The sequence below is a fragment of the Python bivittatus genome, unplaced genomic scaffold (genome assembly GCF_059951505.1).
Source record: "Python bivittatus isolate LINGU-HERP-01145 unplaced genomic scaffold, Pbiv_v1 ctg000480_np1212, whole genome shotgun sequence".
Lineage (NCBI taxonomy): Eukaryota > Metazoa > Chordata > Lepidosauria > Squamata > Pythonidae > Python > Python bivittatus.
In genome coordinates, this window is record NW_028277075.1 from 66382849 (window position 1) to 66403548 (window position 20700).

The window sequence follows — 20700 nt, forward strand, 5'->3', positions numbered from 1 at the left end:
GCCCTATGATTATTGCTAAAGCCAAAACGTATGCATCTTACAAATAAGTAATTTCTCATTCATATTTGATTATTATTTTATAGTCTCATACATTCAGAAATAATGCATGATCAAAATACCTATATACAACACCATTAATCCATAACTCATACCACATAAACAGCTACATTCTATATTAATTCAGAGTTGATAACTAGTACATGGGAAACTGGATAAATAGGAAGGGTTTCAACAATACTGACTTTGGTTGGGGGTAACTCTTATTTATCAACTACTAAAGCTTCCCCCCACACACATTTGCTAATATAGCCATGCAAACTTTAGCAATTAATACTACTAAGACTGAAGTACTTGTGCTATTAATTCTAAAGCCAAGTGTATTAGTGTAGGAGAGCAAGTAACCAAACATTTGCTTCATGGTAGTTTAAATAAGCCTCCTATGTAATTTTGGAGGTTGGGGAACAGTTACTACACCAACATCAGGAAACCAATCTTCCTCAAAGACCAATATAAATATGTGATAGATCAGAAGATATATCCATTCTATGCCCTAATACTTTTAATAAATTCTATTATCCCTGGGCTTATTTTTTAATTGGAGAGGAAAGAAATTTTTCCCAGTTATTCCAGCATAATAAATCATTTAAATCTGAAGTTCCTAAAATAAATGGGATTCAGTGGACTCAAACAATGCCTATTGTACTTGGTTTCTTTAAACTGACTTCATTAAAACAATGTAAAGACAGGTCTACCCATGTCTTAAATCCATTCATAAAGATTCTAGAATGATGGATTTGCAGGAACAGCTTCCAATATCTTCTGGAAGTAGGCAACCCAATGGATCTGTTAGAGGCATGTAGAGGAGACTGAAATTCCTTTCTTCTTTTGCTACCCCAGTCTAATGTAGATTAATCTACAATTCCTGTTTATAAACTATAATAAGATATATTCCCTGATTTCTTATGTGCTACTATTTTAATACAGTACCTGTTCTGAAAAATGGGCTACTATTCCAAGGATAAGTCCAACAACAAATATAATTACGAGAATAGGAATTTTTGTTTCCTTCAAAATAGTTCGTAATAAGGCTGAAAGAAAATATTACCATTAAATATGTAATTTTGTACACAATCTCAAGGCAGTATCTATGTTTCAAGTAAGTGCCACTTTTTTGATTCAGTAATTCATATGCAATATTCATATAAATTTTAACCATAACTTCCTGAAGTAATTGAAGTAACTATTATGCAATTACTACAGCTAAACAATACCAAAGAAACATTAATATAGTCTAAGCAGAATGCACAAGATAAAAATAGAATAAAAGCAACAATTTGGAAAATAAAAATTTTTGTCTGGTGCCCAGTGCCCAGTGTGTCAGAAAGTCTTATATAACGAAGATGCCATCACCAAGGCAATCTTCTCTTGACCATTTACCCATTTCATCTCATATGGCAGTAGAATCTAAAGAAGACCTGTAATAAAGATTTGAATAGCATATAAAGAATCAGTTACTTGGTTCCTGAATCAGGAAACATTTTAAAGCTCTCTGTATTCGACCCAGAAAGAAACAGAGTCTATTGCAGTTGATATAGCACAAGTATAATACCACAGATGTAATTTCACCTTCAGAAGTATTACTATACCTTGGTCACAGAATGAAGGTAAAAGTTACATCTATCTTATTTTTCTGTTTACAGAACTCCTATTTTAAAAAATCCATTTCTTTTTCTTATAGAATCATGACTCAGGAAAGGAGATGAAGAAAAAATATTTTTCATGTTGTAAGCAAACTGCATTTCTACAAAAGAGGATATCACTTTGAAAGCTAAAATACTGCTCTCATTTTATATTTTTGATAAATAACTATCAGATACATATTTGATATACTAAAATACAATAACTAGCAAGCCTAGAAATAATAAAACAATCAAGAACTCTGAATTCTATTCATGGCAAATAAAGGAAAAGCTTAATATGAAGACATTAAAGAGTTTCTCAATATAGCAATAGCAGACAAACAGAAATTTTAAATGATTTTTTGAAAAATAAGAATGAAAACAATAAATCTTACTATCTTGTCTAATCTTCCCCATGGCCATATTATTATAATGCATATAACTGTAGACTCTTCCTCTTAAAAGTAGCAATTCCAAACTTTAAAAAAATGCAAGATCCAATTACAAATCCATTGCTGGCATATTTGGTATGCCACTATAAAACACAGTCATGGCATATATTTATGACAAGGTAAATTATCCATTTCTCTTAGCAAAGTAATTTTGGGAGATTAATTAATAGGATTTGCAGGGCATATGGTGATAAAACAAAGCCCTTGTCATTTTTCTAGGATGGAGGTGAATTTCCAATAAAGTGCAATTCATTACATCCATACAAATGACTTCTCTGGATGTAGCAAAATTGTTCTTTTGAATGCATTTAGACAGTAATAAGAATAACAAAGATTAATTTAGCAGGGGTTGCATATATGAAAATTTGCTTCAACCTAAGAAAACATTGCTTAGAACAAGAATATACTGTCTACTGCCAGCAACATCACAGGGAATGTTTCCTGATAAGGCATCTATCATGCAATTGGACTATTTCAGTCACAAAATTTTATGGGAAGAAAAATGTCCTTCCACTTGATGGTATACCTTCAAAATATATTTTTATTTGTAGCCATACATATGGAAGGTGTTTGTTTTTTGTGTCTCCCTGTCCTTGCAGGTTTTTTGGCAAGGTTTTTGGAAGTGTTTTGCCACTGCCTTCTTGCCTTTGCGCCTAAGGCAGGACTAGAACTCAGTCTCCTGATTTCTAGCCTGATGCCTTAATCATATCAAACTGGCTCTCTATATATGGAAGTACCCTGCATAATACAGGTAACCTTTGCTATCCGATCACAATTGGGACCAGAACTTTGGTCACTAAGCGATGTGGTCATTAGGTGAAACATCATGTGACCAAGTTGCTTAGCAACCACAATCCCGGCAGTCCCAGTTGCTGTCATTAAGTGAATGCCCCGGTTGTTAGGCAAGGCAACTTTCTGCAGGCTTCCCACAATCAAGTCAGTGGGGAAACCAACAGGAAGTTGCAAGCCCCAAGAGCTGCCAGGTGGGGGAGGAAGCAAGGGGGTGCATGGGTGTGTGTGGGAGGCTCAGGTTGGGTGCACAGGGGTTGAGGCCCTCACGCACCCAACCCGGAATGTACCTGACCCTACCACACACTCCCATGTACCTCTTCACTCCCTCCCCCACCCTCCACGGCTGAAAATCCTGCTTCAATTTTCAGCATGAAGCTTTTTCAGTCAGCCCCCAAAGCCTGTACATGTTACAGGCTGCCTGTTATAGCTTTGCACGGGGCTTTGGGGGCTGCCTGAAAAACCTTAGTGATGAAATCCAAGCAGGATTTTGGCACAGGGAATTTAGCACACGGAGCAGATCGTAAGGGCAAACTGACTGCCAAGAGCCCAGATCACAATAACTTCGGGTCAGGTCATAAATCCCTTTGTTCAGTGCCATCATAACTTCAAACAGTCACTGAACAAATGGTCAGGTAGTGAGAACTACCTGTATTATAAGTCTGGTTCACACACTGCATTACATCATAAACTGCAATTCACACAGCATGCTAAGACAAAACCAAACAGTGTTATCTTGACACAATGTATTCCCTCATTACACTAAACCATGGATTACTTATCCACGGTTTGTTGTATAAAGCACAACTGGATAAATTCAGACAACACACTATACCATAACACATTATTTAACAAGCCATAATGGTTGGATTCACACAATGAATGGTGTGTGAATAATGGTGATGGGTGCATTGTCAGAAAACCTGAAGGACCAGGTTAGGAACAGATCACCATGAATAAAAATCTATGTGGTTGCTAAGAGTCAATATTGACTTGAAGGCACCTAATCTATCAACTGTGCTGAAAGCCTATTAAAAAAAAGGCTACCTAGAAAATGAAGACATCTACTACATAAATTTTTAAAACAGCATGCTTATACACTGCAGCTGTGACCATTAGTAAACTATTTTCTATATTTTTATTAATGTTGCTAAAATGTGGGAACATTTCAGTTCTTCACAGAGAAAGGTACACAATTTTATTTCTCTACAAACCAGCTCTCTTTATATTTTGCATGCTGCCAAACTGAGCTATTGCAATTACACATACACTGTGACTGTACTAACACTCCACAAATATTATCCTAATTACATGTGAAGCTCCAGGCCCCAATTTCATTGGTATAATGTACTAAAATTAGAGATTTTTGAAAGGCTGACATCCAAGATACAGACAGGCCAGACTACTCTAATACTAAGTTTCTGTGTCCTAAGAAATGGTTTGCAGAAATCATAAGGATAATTTACAAAAATTTAGCATCAATTTTAATAGAAAGGCAATACAATTTGGATGACAGTTTGTGAACAGATTCCTGCATCACAAAGCAAAACGTACATTAAACTGTTCCACTAAAGCAATAAATTGCTAGTCAGCTGCACAGCACTTACACTCCATCCTTCTTTCAAGTAGTACAAGATAGCGCATGTGGTCTCCTACCTCCACTATGGGCATCCATGGAGGTGGCAAAGGGAAGTTAATGATAAAACATGCATGATGGCATTATGCAAATGCTATGACTTACATCAGGACACAAGTACATAGTGATAGCATGTGTATGATTGTCACCTTGTCCATGCTGTCATTTAATTGTAGTTTGCTGCAGATTCTACCAGCCCTTACATTTATCACAACAATCCTATTGCTAATTAATGACAATGACCTAATCCAAGACCCTATTGGAGGACAGACATAATTTTCTATGAAGGCAAATATATTACGAATTTGTCAAAGCATAAGTGAGACTTTAACATCACCATTCAGCCAGAGATTGCTGAACTTACATATATATCAAAAGGTTATAGGCAATCACAAATGGTCTTAACACAATGGGTTTTTAAGACATTACAATTATTGATAGGTAATCTGTCTCACATGTAATCTGCATCTGTATAACCCATCTGCTTTTAAATCCTACATCAGTCCAGCAACTCTATGCTTCTGATGAGATGAGCTGCAGCCCACAAAAATGTATGCCTTTTAATAAAATTTGTTAGTTGGAAAAGATACTACAGATTTCTGATGTTTCAACTAATCCAAGGATATCCAGCTCAGTAGTAGTTTGAACATGGATCTCCCACAATCCTAACATAAGGCTTGCCTTATTACCAACGTTTAGGCAAAGAGTAAGAGGCAGATCAGGGGCAAAAGAAGGGGAAAACCGTTTTTCCTTTTTTTTTTTAATTGTTAATGATTTTACAAACTGTGTAGCACAGTATTGTAGTCACTGTTTGAAAATAAGAATGTATCCACGTGTTTATGAAATGCTGTAGTTTATAAAATTAATGAAGGCAGTTCACAGTAATTAAGGGGGAGTGCAACACCATCCAGAACACGGATATCACCCAAAAGTCTGGAAAAAGATGTGCATTCAAAAACACCTCCTTCAAAGAATGTTCACAGCCTTAATCAACAATCTCAAAAGCTGCAGAGATGCAGAGATGCAGGAACAACAGGGGCCTTATTCCCCATCTTTTTTCTACAGATTATTCAGTAGAATGATCAGCTGTCTTCATGCCAAATCAAGTTCCAAATCCAGGCTGAAAAGGATCAAGATAATCCATTTCATCCAAAAGCTTCTGGAGTTGCAACACCAGGGCATTTGCCCACCAGGCTTGATTAAACAAAGAATCTGGAAAACAAGGCAATAGCCTACTTTAACTTGACCCAGCCTACTTTAAGTGGCAGGAAATTCCACCTACAAAAGAGAAGTATGAATGAGATAAGTAATCACTAGAATGTTATGCAAACTCATCTCATGCAGTTAATTTATGCTTTAGTATATCGTGAGAATCCAGAAAATTAGACTGAGTAAACCACAGGGTCTCATCAACTGTAGCATCTGGGCTCTCTAAACTCCCCCAAGGAAACTTACCTCCTGCCAAATTTGAAATTATTTTTGGTATCAGGTGAAGACTTTATTAGTCATCCATTTAGGATGTTTTAAATTTTTTTCCTTTTAATTGCTACAGCTGTGCTGTCTATGCTGTTTCTTATTGTGTTTATAGTAATTTGGACATACTGCTTCTATTTTATTTGTTCAACTTATAGTTATTTGCAAGCTACTCTAAGAGCTTTTTGCATTTTAGTAAAAAAAAATCACTACCTAAAAATAAACATGGATATACAACACAGCTGTCAATTATACATTGTGATATAATACAATTTTTAAAACATCTTTCTGGTTTCAGACTGCATTTAGGGCACACTCCCTTCCACATCTACATCAGAAATCTAAAACAATACAGAACAGTACACCCAAGACTGAATTGGCATATTGTATCACATTAAGTCTTAATGTGACTTGTTTGATTTTGCCTATGCTTTGTTCAAATCCTAGGTATTGCAACTCCTAAAGAACAGCTTCAGACATTTTTTGTGAATCCATTAATGTGGTTTATCCACTAACCATAAGTAAACCATATTGTAGCACAATGTGCAACCTAGCCAAAGATTAGGTTTTTGCTTTTTAGGATCCAAAACGTCCAAAGTCATGTTTAAAGGGATAGGTTTGGGCATGTAGTTATGTCTCTATACAAGACCTTGGTCAAGAACAAGTAGAAACCTCCGACTTCCTACCTCCGAAGGCGCAGCTCATAAACACTACGAACACAATTATCGGCATTTCCTTCTTGACGACGTGAAATTTGCCAAGAAAGTCTTCCGCGTGGCTGCCGCTCCCATATTGCTCTCCATAACGAGGAGAAATAGGGTAGGCCAACTGGCCGGTGACAGCAAGACTCAAGTTTAAGGAATTCATCCTGCCACATATACGCCGATTCACACCCTCAAGAGGGCGGGACCTTCCTATGGCGCCACATTTTACATTTCCCGCCAAATAGTGACTTCAAAAACCCTTAAGCGTCCCTACCACACACGCGCGCTACCACTCCCCTTTCTCTTTTTTTCCCTCGAGCGTCGGCTTTCAGACCCTTCCTTCCAGCGGGAGAACCGTTGGAGTGGCCCAGGCCCTTTTCAAAACTGCGCACGCCACGCCAATGGGCGAGTGCGCGTTCCATCAAAGTTCCACGGGGTGGGAACGGTCTCAGCATCTCCTTGGAGCACAGCGCGCGACCGACCGTTGGGGTTCCAACTCGCCGGGTCTGCTGCGCTGCAGCAACGCGTGCCTCGTCAGCCGCGAAGAGCCGGTAGGCAGGAGAAGGCGAACGGTTCCCTTCGCCGTAGCTGATCTCGTGCCCGAAACAAAAAATTGATTTGTGAATTGCGTCCGGCTTACAAGGCGGAAGGTGGCCCGAAAGACAATTTCCGAGCCACGTATTTCTTGAAAGGGGTTGCCGGTTGCACCATTGTCTTTTGGTATAATTTAGAAGAAAGTCTGTCAGCCCCACTTCTGGTATTTCGACGCTTTATAATGAACAGTTGTCACCAACTGGCAATTCCGAGTTTTCCGAGGAGTAGCCCTGTAACAAATATATCCAGCCTCCTGGATTTTTCCTCTTCCTTTATTCTGTGTAAATGTGTTTTCTTATAAATTTTAACTATATATTTATTTATTGTTTTAATCTGTTGTAAGCTGCCCAGAGTCCCCCACTGGGGGGAGATGGGCGAGGATAAGTTTGATAAATAAAATAAATTTACTTTGCAAAAGATAGAAACTCTCGCTTAGATATTAAAAGTAGTTTTAAAGTGCTGATACTTCTATTTAGAGCACCCTATGGAGATCGAACTCAAATGGAGTCTACATGGGTTGAAAAAATTACAAATAAATGCCAGTACTTAGAAGCCAGTGGCTCCTATGGTGAATTCCTGGAGAAAAACCTAAGAGGAAAGGTCCATTTGACCAGAATTCAATGTCCTATTGTTACCTGGAATTTTAGGCTTCATTATTAGCATTTTTAAAAGGTGGTATTAGCATTTTTTAACATGGCAGTCTAGGCCTCTTTTCTAACCTTAGGAAAGCAAGTTTTTCTTCTGGGCCAAGGCCATTTCTGCTGGTATATTTGAGAACTTGCCTTTTCAGTAACTAAACAATAGAGAGCATATTCTGAAAGTCCTTGAATACACTTGCAAGTTTTAAAGATACAAACCTGGCTGGGAAAGGGAGTGACATAACCCATACATTTGCCACTCATGGAATGTTATCTGGAATCAATGTTTTCTGTTGTTCAATTCTCATTTGTAATTAATGTCTTTTATTGTTTGATTAGTTGCTTTCTGATGTATCACATATACTGAATGTACGTATCATTTATTTCTGTACCCTATAAAAAGACTTGACACCCCCCCCCTTAATAAATGCTTTTTGCTTTGCCTGAATACTGGGTGGTTTGTATTTTCAGGTAGGCTATGAAGCCACCTTTGCAAAGGAAAAATTGTTTTCTCTCCCAAATTCAGGGAAAAGGTCTTCAGCTCCATGCCACTCAGGGTGCCTGGGTTTTAAAGGCAACACTATGTTTAAGGGAAATCATCAGTTCTGCTACCATTTGTGTGAATATAGTACATGAAAAAGGCAGAGGGATGATTTACTAACTGTGAGGCTCTCTAGTCCATAAGCCCATCCATTCCTCAAGCATTTCTAATGAACTTTAACTGAATTTTTAATATTTTCAACCTGTCTTTTATTTTTTCGGATACTGTATATGCTGATATTTATAATGCCAAAATCATAAGCATGTCTGTATTTTTGCTAGGAGAATGTCAATCAATGGTGAACAATACTGTATCTGCTGGAGTTAATACTGTAACTGTAGCAAAGAAATCCATATCAGTTGGATTCAGGGTTTGTAGCCAAAGTTTATTGTAGACTGCAAGTCTTGGATTCTGGAAGCTCAAAATTATAGGCATATGAGGCTTTGATAATACAGATCATAAATGTTGGTTAAAGGGAAACACCCAAGAGAAGAATGGGCTAAATATTAGCATACGCACACATATTAACCATGCACGTTATATAAATATAATTCCAAACTTTCCAAGGACCTCATATAGAAACCAGTCTGGATAAAAGGACCTTATTTTAGAGTTTCCAATCAAATTTCCAATTTGGAGGTGTAGGTATAAAGAAGCACAACAGTATATTCCATTTATGTCATGGAACTTATTAGATTGTTTTTTATTTCTGATTAAATTCTATAAAAAAGATTAAAATGATCTTCATAATTCCACTCCTTTCCTTAAGCCAAACAGATTTTTTTTTAATTGTGCAGGTTAACCATGTCACTTTTAAAAGGTTAGTATTTAGATTTAACTTTATTTTCAGCAATAGAATATAGTTTAAGAATGTTTAATGCAGAAAGATTCCATTCGTTCACCAATTTAAAACTGCAGAAATAAAAAAAAATAGCCTGTCATAAATGCAAGGTCTAATTCAGTAATAGGACTCTATTATATTCTGAAGCATGAATAAAATTTGAGGGCTTTCCGTGCAGCAGTAGTCATTTCAATTGAGTTATGATGATGCTTTTAAACACAATATTGTTTAAAAGACCAGCTTAGTCTTTTGACTTTAGCATTAAAATTCACAGTAGTTGAAATTTTTTAAGTAGTTTATCTTCTGATTGCTTAGCATATAAAACAGTGCCTCATATGGCATGATAAAAATACTATAATAATAGTGAAATGATTATAAATAAAACTTTTTAAAACTCTATATTTTGTATTTTTGCTCATAATATTGCTGAGTATATTCAGTGTTAACTGTCTTATTTCTGTAATATCTAAATAGTAATATTCACAATGCTTTTTGAACATTAGTGTTGGAGAAGACTCCTGAGAATACCATGGATAGCCAAAAAAACCAAACAAATGGATCATGAAACAAATCAATGCAGAGTTCTCACTTGAGGCACAAATGACCAGGCTCAAATTCTCATAGTTTGGACACATTATGTGAAGACCTAGCTCTCTTGAGAAGTCTATAATGCTGGGAAAGATAGAAGAAAAGAGAAGAGGACAACCAACAGCAAGGTGAATGGAATCAATTATGACAATGGATACTCCATCGGAAGACCTGAAGGATCAGGTTGGGGACAGATTGTCTTGGAAAGGGTCTATCTATGTGGTTGCAAGGAGTCAACACTGACTTGATAGCACATAATCATCATCAATCCCACACTCCTGAAGTAAGGTCAGCTCCATCCCTACTTATTTTCCAGAAGTCCCTCAAGACCTGGCTATGTCATCAGGCCTGGGAGTCCCAGGGGACTGGTGAGATCTTGTGGTGGCTCCCTTACTAATCTAATCTCTTATATGCCTTATGCTTTTTAAAAATGACTGTTTTTGACATGTTTATTGTTTTATATCTTTGTTGTATGCCACCCAGAATCATTTCTTGTGAGATGGGCGGTCATATAAATTTGATAAATAAATAAACAAATCACCCATAAAGAATAAAGTACTCATAAAGTACCCATAAAGAATCCATAAAGAATCACAAAGAATCAAGTACCCATAAAAATAATCAAGTACTTATAAAGAATACTCTAATATTTTTATGAACATTCTATTTGTTGTTTATATTTAACATCTTAAAAGTGAATACTGTACATATATCTACTGTATAATTAGCATTATTTTAATTATTGGCAAAATACCATTAGTATCACGGGAAGAAAAATACCTAAAGATGATCTGTGCATATATTTCTATACTTCTCCTGGCATTTTTCAAACCCAATTCCTTTACAGCATTTATAGTGAGTGTACTACTTACTAGATTAATAAAGATGGACACTAATCATGAACCTTGCCCCTGCTGATTCAGACTATATTGAGAATCAAAACTGCATACCTTTACCTGGGAATAACTTCTTACAGTGACGGTATATTGGGGATACAGTAGGTATTTTCTTTGTTAAAACAATTATTCCATCTTTTAATCTTTACAATTTGCAATGCAATTTACAATAATAAAATTAATACATAGGAAAAATAAAACAATATAAATCAGGCAGAAGAAACACAGCTAATAAAATTTATTTTAAAATATCTTTTGGTTAAGTTCTGTTATTGATCTAGTATTAATCAGATCAATATTCAATCATTTTGGCCTTTGCATATCACAATATAATATATATATACATATACATATAGTACCCCCACACACGCACACTAATTAAGAAATGTTTATATGTCCAATGTATATTTGTGTAACCCAACTGTATGTTCCCATTAATTTGGCAGTCAAGGCACACCTGATCGTAATAATGCAATCTAAATTATATATTTGTTCAGTAAAAGTACATACAACTACAGTGTTTACAAACTCAATAAAAAGTGTATCACCAACAGAATTCACAACTATGCTTCTATCAGTCATAACACTTGCCCAGACAACATTCATAGAAACTCAGCATAAATCTATGATTAATATTCCACTAATGGCAACAGTGATCCTCTTGCCTAGAAATTATTGTTTGTATTTTGTGAAAATATCAACTGCTGTTTATATTTTCATATTTGGTTTACATCATGGTTAAAATGTTATGAACCACCATGGGAAAACTTTTGCTCTAAAGGATGGGATTTCGTTTTTAGGGGGGGAAAGTAGATATAAAAAGACACATCTTATTGTCTGAATTCTGTTCTCATAAGAATGTATCTAAACTCCTATTGAATAGGAAGTTTAACTCAGGACCTTCAAGGGTTTTGCACAATCCAAAATAAGTTTATTGTTTCATAGCAAGGACAAGGTGAATGGCATTAACTCACGGTATAGTAGAAATACACATTAAGATCCTTTTAACTGAAAACAGATCTGATTGAAGGGGATGAAAATAAATGTTGAGACAGTCAGAAATTATAAAGTAAAAAAAGTGGTTATTTGTTGCTCTCACAAGGCTGTTGATGTTTTGCAGTGAAAGATTCCCAGGGTGGTTGGTCCCTGCAGAGAATACTGGGATTTCTTTGGATCAAATTGGAGCCATGCTTGGCTTAGTGCCAAAGGAGTTTAGGATTCAGGCAGTTGCAATATTTATTTATTTATTTATTTATTTATTTATTTATTTAATTTGACTTAGCCCCACCCATCTCCCCCCAATGGGGGACTCTGGGCGGTTTACATCAAATTAAAACAAATAAATACATAATTAAAATTTATAAAAAAGAAAAACACATTTATACAAAATGGAAGGAAGAGAAAAAATCCAAGAGGCCGATGGAAGCAACACCAGGCCTCTAGGGGGCTAGCCAACCCCATTTCTGATGACCTCCCTCCCTGCCCCAGGCCAGATGGCAGAGCCAGGTTTTCAAATCCCTCCAAAAGGCCGGGAGTGAGGGGGCCTGTCTCACTTCCGGGGGCAAGATGTTCCAAAGGGCAGGGGCTACAGCAGAGAAGGCCCGCCTTCTGGACCCCGCTAGTTGGAGTTCTTTTGCTGAGGGGGTCCGGAGAATGCCCTCTCTGTGAGATCGGGTGGGACGGGTTGAAATCATGGGGGTGAGGCGGTCCCTCAGGTAGCCTGGCCCCATGCCATGTAGGGCTTTAAAGGCGATAACCAACACTTTGAATTGGACCCAGAAGCAAACCGGTACCCAATCCAGCTCAGGGAGCAAAGGTGTTATATGGGTCCTTCTTCGGACCCCAAAAATAGCTCGCGCGGCTGCATTCTGGACCAGCTGAAGCTTCCGGATACTCTTCAAGGGTAGCCCCATGTAGAGCGCATTGCAGTAGTCTATCTGGGAGATGACAAGGGCATGAGTGACCATTCAAAGTGCATCCCGGTCCAGGAAAGGGCGTAACTGATGCACAACCCGAAGCTGTGCAAAAGCCCTCCTGGCCGCAGCTGCCACCTGCTCAAGCAGGACCCATGAGTCCAGGAGGTCCCCCAAATTACGCACTGGGTCTGTCTGGGGCAGTGCTGCCCCATCCAGCACCAACAATGACAACATCCCGGATACAGAGGAGCCATTAACCCACAGCCGCTCCATCTTATCAGGGTTCAGCCAAAGCCTGTTGTTCCCCATCCAGACCCTCACAGACTCCAGGCACCGCAAGAGGGCAGTCACGGCATCACTTACCTCACCAGGGATGGAGATATATAATTGAGTATCATCAGCATACTGATGATACTGCATCCCATGATGACGGATGATCTCACCCAGCGGTTTCATGTAGATGTTGAAAAGGAGTGGAGAGAGAACCGAACCCTGCAGCACCCCACAGAGGAGGGGCCAAGGATGGGACCTCTCGCTCCCTATCACCACCGACTGGGACCAGCCCCGAAGAAAGGAGGTGAACCAGCACAAAACTGTGCCACCCACCCCCAAATGCCTGAGCCGTCCCAATAGGATACCGTGGTCAACAGTATCGAAAGCCACTGAGAGATCAAGGAGAGCAAGGATAGTCGCACTTCCACCATCCCACTCCTGCCAGAGATCATCCATAAGTGCGACCAATGCTGTTTCCATTCCATAATCAGGCCTGAAACCTGACTGATAAGGGTCCAGATAATCTGTTTCCTCCAGGACCCTTTGCAGCTGTGATGCCACCACTTTCTCAACCACCTTCCCCAAGAAGGGGAGGTGGGAGACTGGACAGAAATTGTCCAGTATGGTAGGATCCAGGGAGGGCTTCTTGAGGAGGGGGTGCACCAACGCCTCTTTAAAGGGCACTGGAAATAGTTAATACATTCCTGCAAGGATGTATTAACTATCGCCTGGATCCAACCACATGTTACCTCCCAAGTTACTTTCACCAGCCAGGAGGGACATGGGTCCAGATGACAAGTGGTGGCCCTCACAGTCTGTAGGATCCTGTCCACTTCCTCAGGAACAACAGGATCAAACCGTTCCCAGATAACTGGGCAAGAACGATCCCCTGGTATCTCCCCAGACCCTGCACCACGCTCGGAGTCCAACTTGGAACGAATCCGAGCGATTTTATCCTGCAGGTGCTCTGAAAATTCCTCCATGCAGCCCTGCAAATGAATCTCCAGCTCCTCCTTACCAAGGAGGGATCTAGTGATCTGAAACAGGGCCACCAGGCAGCACTCTGCAGACGCAATAAGGGCAGAGAAGTATTGGCGCTTCACCGCTCTTATCGCCACAATGTAGGCCTTAATAGCGGCTCTAACATGTGTTCGGTCTGATTCAGTCCGTGTCTTCCTCCAGTGGCGCTCTAGATGTCTCTTGACCCTCTTCAGCACCCTCAACTCCTCTGTAAACCACTGGGAGTGTCGGGGCCAATGTGGCAAGAGAGGTCACATAGGTGCGATATAGGTGGTTACAGCCATTAAAATTAATGGGACAAATTTTGATAGGCAAGGGAGGATTAAAAGGGCTAGAATGATATACAGTATGCAGACTAACACAACGCACATGGCAGAACAGTCTGGATATTTTTTTTCTGGATATTTCTGAACAGTCTGGATATTTTTTTCTGGATAGTTTTTAAAGGTCCTACAAGTCAGTTCATATGAATAGGGATTGTGGTTAGAGATTACAGACTTCCATCTCTAAGATACAACACTGTCTTATAGCTTTAGGGCTCTACTAATTGTTTGTCATGCTTCTCCCTCAACCAAACTGCAGCTTGTTTCTTAGAGACTGGTTTCATTCATCACACTTTCATAATGGCTTTATGACCTAGATAATGTATGCAAACAACCATTGTGGCAGAAATGCTTCTCACCCCATTTCCCTCATACATTCATTCACTAACTCAACCTTTACTCGCAAGCATCCAAGCCAGCATTCCAGCTGCCTATGATAATTGAACCACATCCTAGTGTTTTCAAGGATGTGCCAGACATCAAGAGGTAGCCTCACCCCACTTGGGCTCTTAGCTTACAAAAGCAAATGCTAAGATAGAGTGGGTAGGCGGGTATGTATAGGAGGAAAGGTGATAAGCAAACGGCAGACAGACAGGGAAGCGGAGGCGACAACTGGCAGTTATTACAAGCAGACAAGAAGACTATCATTCAATTGCCAGGACCATAAGTTATGGTGAGCAGCATATCCTGGTAGGAGTCCTGCCTGGAGCTTGGAGCTTTGCAAGGAGCTCAGTAGCAACTAGAAAAGGAACAACCACATTGAGGCAGCACCTCATCCCAGCTACAGGTGTGCTGCAATAACATATTTTGAACAGATTTGCTATGCTATGGCATGTCCAGTCCTTGGAAAGTGAAGAACCCTCACAGACAATCATTATGATGGCATCATTCTTTATATGATTTTTTCCAGCCCTGCCACAAAAGAACAGCCACATTCAGTCGGACCAAAAAACTATTTGGCTTTGCATTAGATTTCCATTATTGAATAAGAAATTGGAATAATATGCTCCCTCTGTCATTGTCTTCTCTTTCCCTTTCACTCCATAGTTATGGGACATAAAGATAAATTCAGTATTGGAGGGGTGGTAGTGGAGACATTTTGAAGACCTTTCGCAGGTGTAATTGTCCATTTGGAGCATTCTACTGGTGATGGAACTGAACAGGGTACAGCAAAGATATGATAAATTACTGATACAGAACAAACTGTTTTTCATAGTAGTTGAAAACCATTAATAAACAGCCATGTAACTTGGAAGAGAAAACAGATGCTTCTTCAATAGGTATATTTACTTCAGTTTGACACAGCGTTAGGTAAAAAATAGACAAATGATTCTACTCATGTCCTTCCTCCCACTCCATTAGGCAAGATTGGATAATGAGAAAACAATAGCAAAGGCTTTGAAAATACTAGGAAAATGAGCCTTCTGTTAGTACCATCCATTTTCATGTTTTTCCATCACTTTTTTCTGTTCTCAGTTGATTAAAAAAAATCTCAATTGTTCTCACAAATGTGACAAAATGAAAAAAGATAAAGGCAGCTTCTGCAATTAGTGTGAATGATATATGGAATAAATATCACGTACAGAAAATATATTCAGGGCTTTAGAAGACTGCAGATAGCAGGGCCACAGCATCTTAGCACCAAGTATAACTGTGTTATCCCCAAAATACCTAATACCTTGACTGAAATCTCTAAATGGATAGAAAATAATGAGTTGAAGTAAAAGTGCCAGGAAACCTCAGTAATATCAGTGAAGGAGCTTCAAAGACTTCAAAGAACAACAATAATTTACAATGCCTATTACACCATATGTTTCAGCATGTAAGTGCTTGAGTAATCAAGAATTTGTAAGCTTTGGGACTTACCCCAGGTTTTTGAACACTCACGCTAATGGTCCCAGAATATTTTTTTCAAATATCCTGGTATCTGCATCTAACTACATTAGCCATCCCTACATCCATATGTCTGTTTTTCTGACAGTCTGACTATTTATTATGTAGTTCTATTTTTAATAGAGACCAAATGCAACATGTCCTCTTCTCAAACCTAAAAGGTGCAGAAAATGACTCAGTTTAGGTCACAAAAACAAATTCCAGATAGTAGCAAATAAAAAGTTCAAATAGGTTCCTGTAATACTATTAATTGAAAATCTAAAACTGGAGACAAAGAAAATGAATTATTCTCTTTACAAAGTGGCATAAATGTTATTTCCTCATTGACACTATGGCACTTTCAGTGTGGTAATACTGGATTTGTATACTGCAAAGCTAGGTTCAAATCCCCACTAACCACAAAGTTCTGATCCTAACTTACAACTTAAGGTTAGAAAATGGCTTTGAACTCCTTGGATAAAAGTGTGGTTGGATACAATTATAGCAAAATATTCTGTGATATATCCAAATTAAATTCTATACAATCTACATTTCTGTTAAAGAATCATTTCCTTCTACATGAACTTCCTATCTAAATTTGCCCAGATATTATAGCCCTATTCAGAAGCTTCTCTTCAGGTTTGCTATTGAGTTGTTACTAAAGTCTTGATAACTTACCTGGCCCTAAATTTGATTTGTGATCAGGGACATATGAGTTTGGTTTTAATCTGGTGAGTATAGTATTTCTACTGTTTTGGTTTAAAAATTACTTTGAATTGATTGTTATCCTTGTTTCTTGTTTGGTTAGCCTGGGAATTTCTGCAGTTGAAGGATAGCATTTCTATTAACAATATTTGAGAACTTAACATAGGTAAAGGGAAAAAAGCTTGATTACGTTTATTCTTATATTAAGGAGATGGTACATAAAGTGCCCCCTGTAAAACATACCAATGGTTGAGATGGAATCAGTTTCTTCTCATCTTCTTTCTTGTAAGAAAGCAATAAACATATAGGGCAAAACAGAAATGTAGGAGGCATTTCATAATGATAAATTTTGAAGTACAAAAGCTCATTGTAAAAATACACATCACCATATCCCCAGGGAAATTTCATAGTCACACTGCCCAAGGTACAGAAAATTATATCCTATTTTTCCATTAGGAACTAACATAGAAATCCAAGACAAATAACTAAGAAAATCTCCCAGTTAAGCTTTCAGGACATGGTTGCACTCTTAGATGTACTGTAGATACTGGGAGTAAGCTTACTGAACTCAGTATTTTTTCTGATTGCAGAGATTCAAAACTTGGAAACCACCCTGAATTTTAACATCATTAGAATTGTAAGCAATCTTAATTAAGTTTAAAAAATTAAAACTTAAACTTCTAACATCCCTAATGTCTCCCACCAATATCCACAAGGAGGAAGTTCACACCTCACATTAAGCTATGGTATGTTTAATCAAAGTAAATTACATAAACTGCAACCAGTGTGGTTCACAATACACTAATCTATTACTGATGATTTGTAAGCTACAATGGCTGAGATCATAGAACTCATTGATTTAATTTAATTTAATTTTCAACAGCTTAAGTTTTAAGCTGTTAACATCAAGTAAGAAGCACATCAAAGGAAAGAGGCAATTGTTCTCCATTTCTCTTGTTTATTATTTTCTGACTTTATATTGGAGCAGGCAAAGTTTTTTTTGGGGGGGGGCTTACTGCAGATACTAGAAAAGTTGAGATATCTATCAATCTGTCATCCTGTCTAGGCACCTGGGTATGTGCAAGACCACCTGCTTCAACTGGAATTGGCCCATCCATTAGATCTTCCAGGCAGAAACTCTTTATAGTCCCATATTTTTGACAGGTGGGGGGAGGGCAGAAGCTAGAAAGCACTGCTTCTCCATGGTAGTGCCAGTGCTTTGGAGTAGCCTCCCAACAGAAATCATACTCCTTGTTGGTCTTCAGGAAAAATACTTTCTCACCACCTTTCCTCAGAAAGAAGCATCCACTAGATCCTACTTTTCTCCTTAAATGGAAGGAGTCCTTCATTCATGAAATAATACTGTAAGTCTAGATACCTTCAAGAATTTCAGGTTGACAAATCAACCATGAAAAAGGCATCAGCATGGCTGTGGAGCTGACAGAAGGCTGTGTTTTTCTGATAGGGATCCCATGACCCAGGATGTTTCCTTGGCCTGGAACAGAGGTTATAATTTGCTAATGAGTAAGATATGAGAAGATAGGAATAGAACGTCTGTGAAGCCTAGAGAGCTACTTACAAAGTTGGAAAGAGAAAATGGCTAACAAGGAATTGATTCCTAATTTTCTTCAAAATCAGCCAAAGTTTGGAGATGAAAAGGAGAAAACATGGATGGTTGCCCAGAGCAGTCAGGAAGATTACTTTCCAAAAGGACAGGGGCCAAAGATGGAGCATTCTATCACACATTCCTACACAAGCTTTTACTGGAAGATGAATCCAGCACCCAAAACCTCCTAAAGTTATTTTTCATGCTGAGAAATAGTAAGGAGTAAATGTATTAGAAAGTCAACCCACAATATTAAACTGCAATTTGATTTGGACAATGGACTTATTTGAATGCTAACATAAAAGTGCAGCATAATACTCACTGTGAATTATCCTGGCTGCGCAACTAGACATGTCAATACTGAAAAAATAAAAAAGGACTAATAATATTCTTGACAAGCAGAACGAAGGAACAATATGCATCTGGATAGAGAAAAAAATTATTTAACTGCATCCTGACAATCTAGTTTGAGATAAAAGAAGAAAAGAGGAGAGTTCAAAAAATGAAGTAGAAAACTGCTAGGCTGAATCCTTAATAATACAAAAGGCTTTGTCTACTCACCTGATAAACACAGATTTGTTTTACCAAAGATTTGAGAAAGAAATGTATAAATCACCTAGCTTCAAACCATCAGAATAAAGAAAATTACTCCAGTTTATGACAGCAAAAAAGATATTTTATTTGTAATTTTCCTAGACTTCAGGATTTGACTTGGCCTTTCAATAACCCTTCCCTTTCCCACTTTGTAGCAAAATGGGTTCCATTGAGTAACAACAATTATCTTACAAAAATTAACACAAACTTACAAAATAATATATATGTACATTTAGATTTCATAGCCAGGTGTATGGAATCCTTAATCCTAAATATTTGTGCCCATCATATTTATTACTAACAGTCTCTTTGTTATGTGCTAATATAACATTCTTCTGTTACATATAGTTATTATAAATCTCATCACATCTAAAAATATGTTAATACTCTATATTTGTCAAGGTCAATCAAATTCTTAACCAAGTGGAATATCTTAGGCACTCTACTCTAGCCTCAGCTTATATATTCCAGCAGTTTATATACAGCTCCAAATATGGCATCAGACACCTGATTTTCAGATGAGACACATCACTAATGGAATTTAGAAGCTTCTCCTTGCATGTTTATATAAGCCCATTTTAATCTGCAATTTATCTGATAATTCAAACAATAATTTGCTGGGTAAACCACTGTGAAAGTATAGGTGCAATTATGTATTGCTGTGGCTGTGCATGTACTGTCAATAGACAAATTTTTACAAGTTTATCTACAAGAAGAAAACGTACAACTAATAGCATCTATCTGTCAGGGTAGAGGCTAAATACATTTTTTTGCCTACTATGGCAGAGTGCCCAACAATACAATGCAAACCATGTTACCTCAGATGAGTCACTCCAAGTTCATTTACACTTTCACTATTTTATACTTGGGATTTCAGACAGGAGAAAAGGTATAGAAATGGTTTTTCATTATGTCACTCCTTGTGTATTTACTCTTATATTCTATACTTCTATCAATATATTCAATCTATCTTCACTGTGAGATTTTTTAAACTGCAGGTCTGACAGAACAAGCACCTAACCTAACTTTTGGACTTAAGTGTTTCTTGGCTCTCCCATGCTTGCCTGATTAAAAGTTATGGTAAACTAGTATACTCTTTTGAGCCATTTGGTCCTGTGGACTTTGGATTTAGAAACAAACACATGAAAAGAAGCCCTGCATTTCAATGCTCCTGCTCCAAAGAAAACTGATTTGAAAAGCAGGGTCTGCCCTACCATTAGGTAGACATAATGGAAGCCAGCAGAGGATTTTGAGTGTTGTGAATCCTTAGCTATTCAATGTCTTACTGTATTTTTACTGTTAAGGATGGGGCAGGAATACTCGAGGGGGCCAAAGTAACTTGGCTGGTTATGGAAACTTTGCCCCCTTGACTCAAACGGACAGGCCTCATTTGTTGCCATCTTTGCCTCCACAACAGTCAGTCTTGGGTGGGCCAGCGGGCTTATTGAGACAAAGCAAACTTTATCAAAGAACAGAAAACCAGTGGGCACCAGAAAACCAAGAAACGAACCAGCTTTGAATCAGAAAAAAGGAATTCCAAAGGAAACTTGTTTTCCCGCC

The 20700-nt window shown here is 38.0% G+C and overlaps 1 protein-coding gene across 1 annotated transcript in view; it reads right to left on the reverse strand.

The window, feature by feature from the left end:
• Positions 1-6896, reverse strand: part of LOC103067910 (solute carrier family 9 member C1-like) — a 133749-nt gene extending 126853 nt beyond the window's left edge. The window contains exons 1-2 of the mRNA XM_088145101.1: positions 6716-6896; positions 988-1088 (exon numbers count right to left, since the gene is read on the reverse strand). Of these exons, the coding sequence (XP_088001227.1) occupies positions 988-1088; positions 6716-6896 (282 nt within the window). The remainder of the gene's footprint in view (positions 1-987; positions 1089-6715) is intronic.
• Between the last annotated feature and the right edge of the window lie 13804 nt (positions 6897-20700).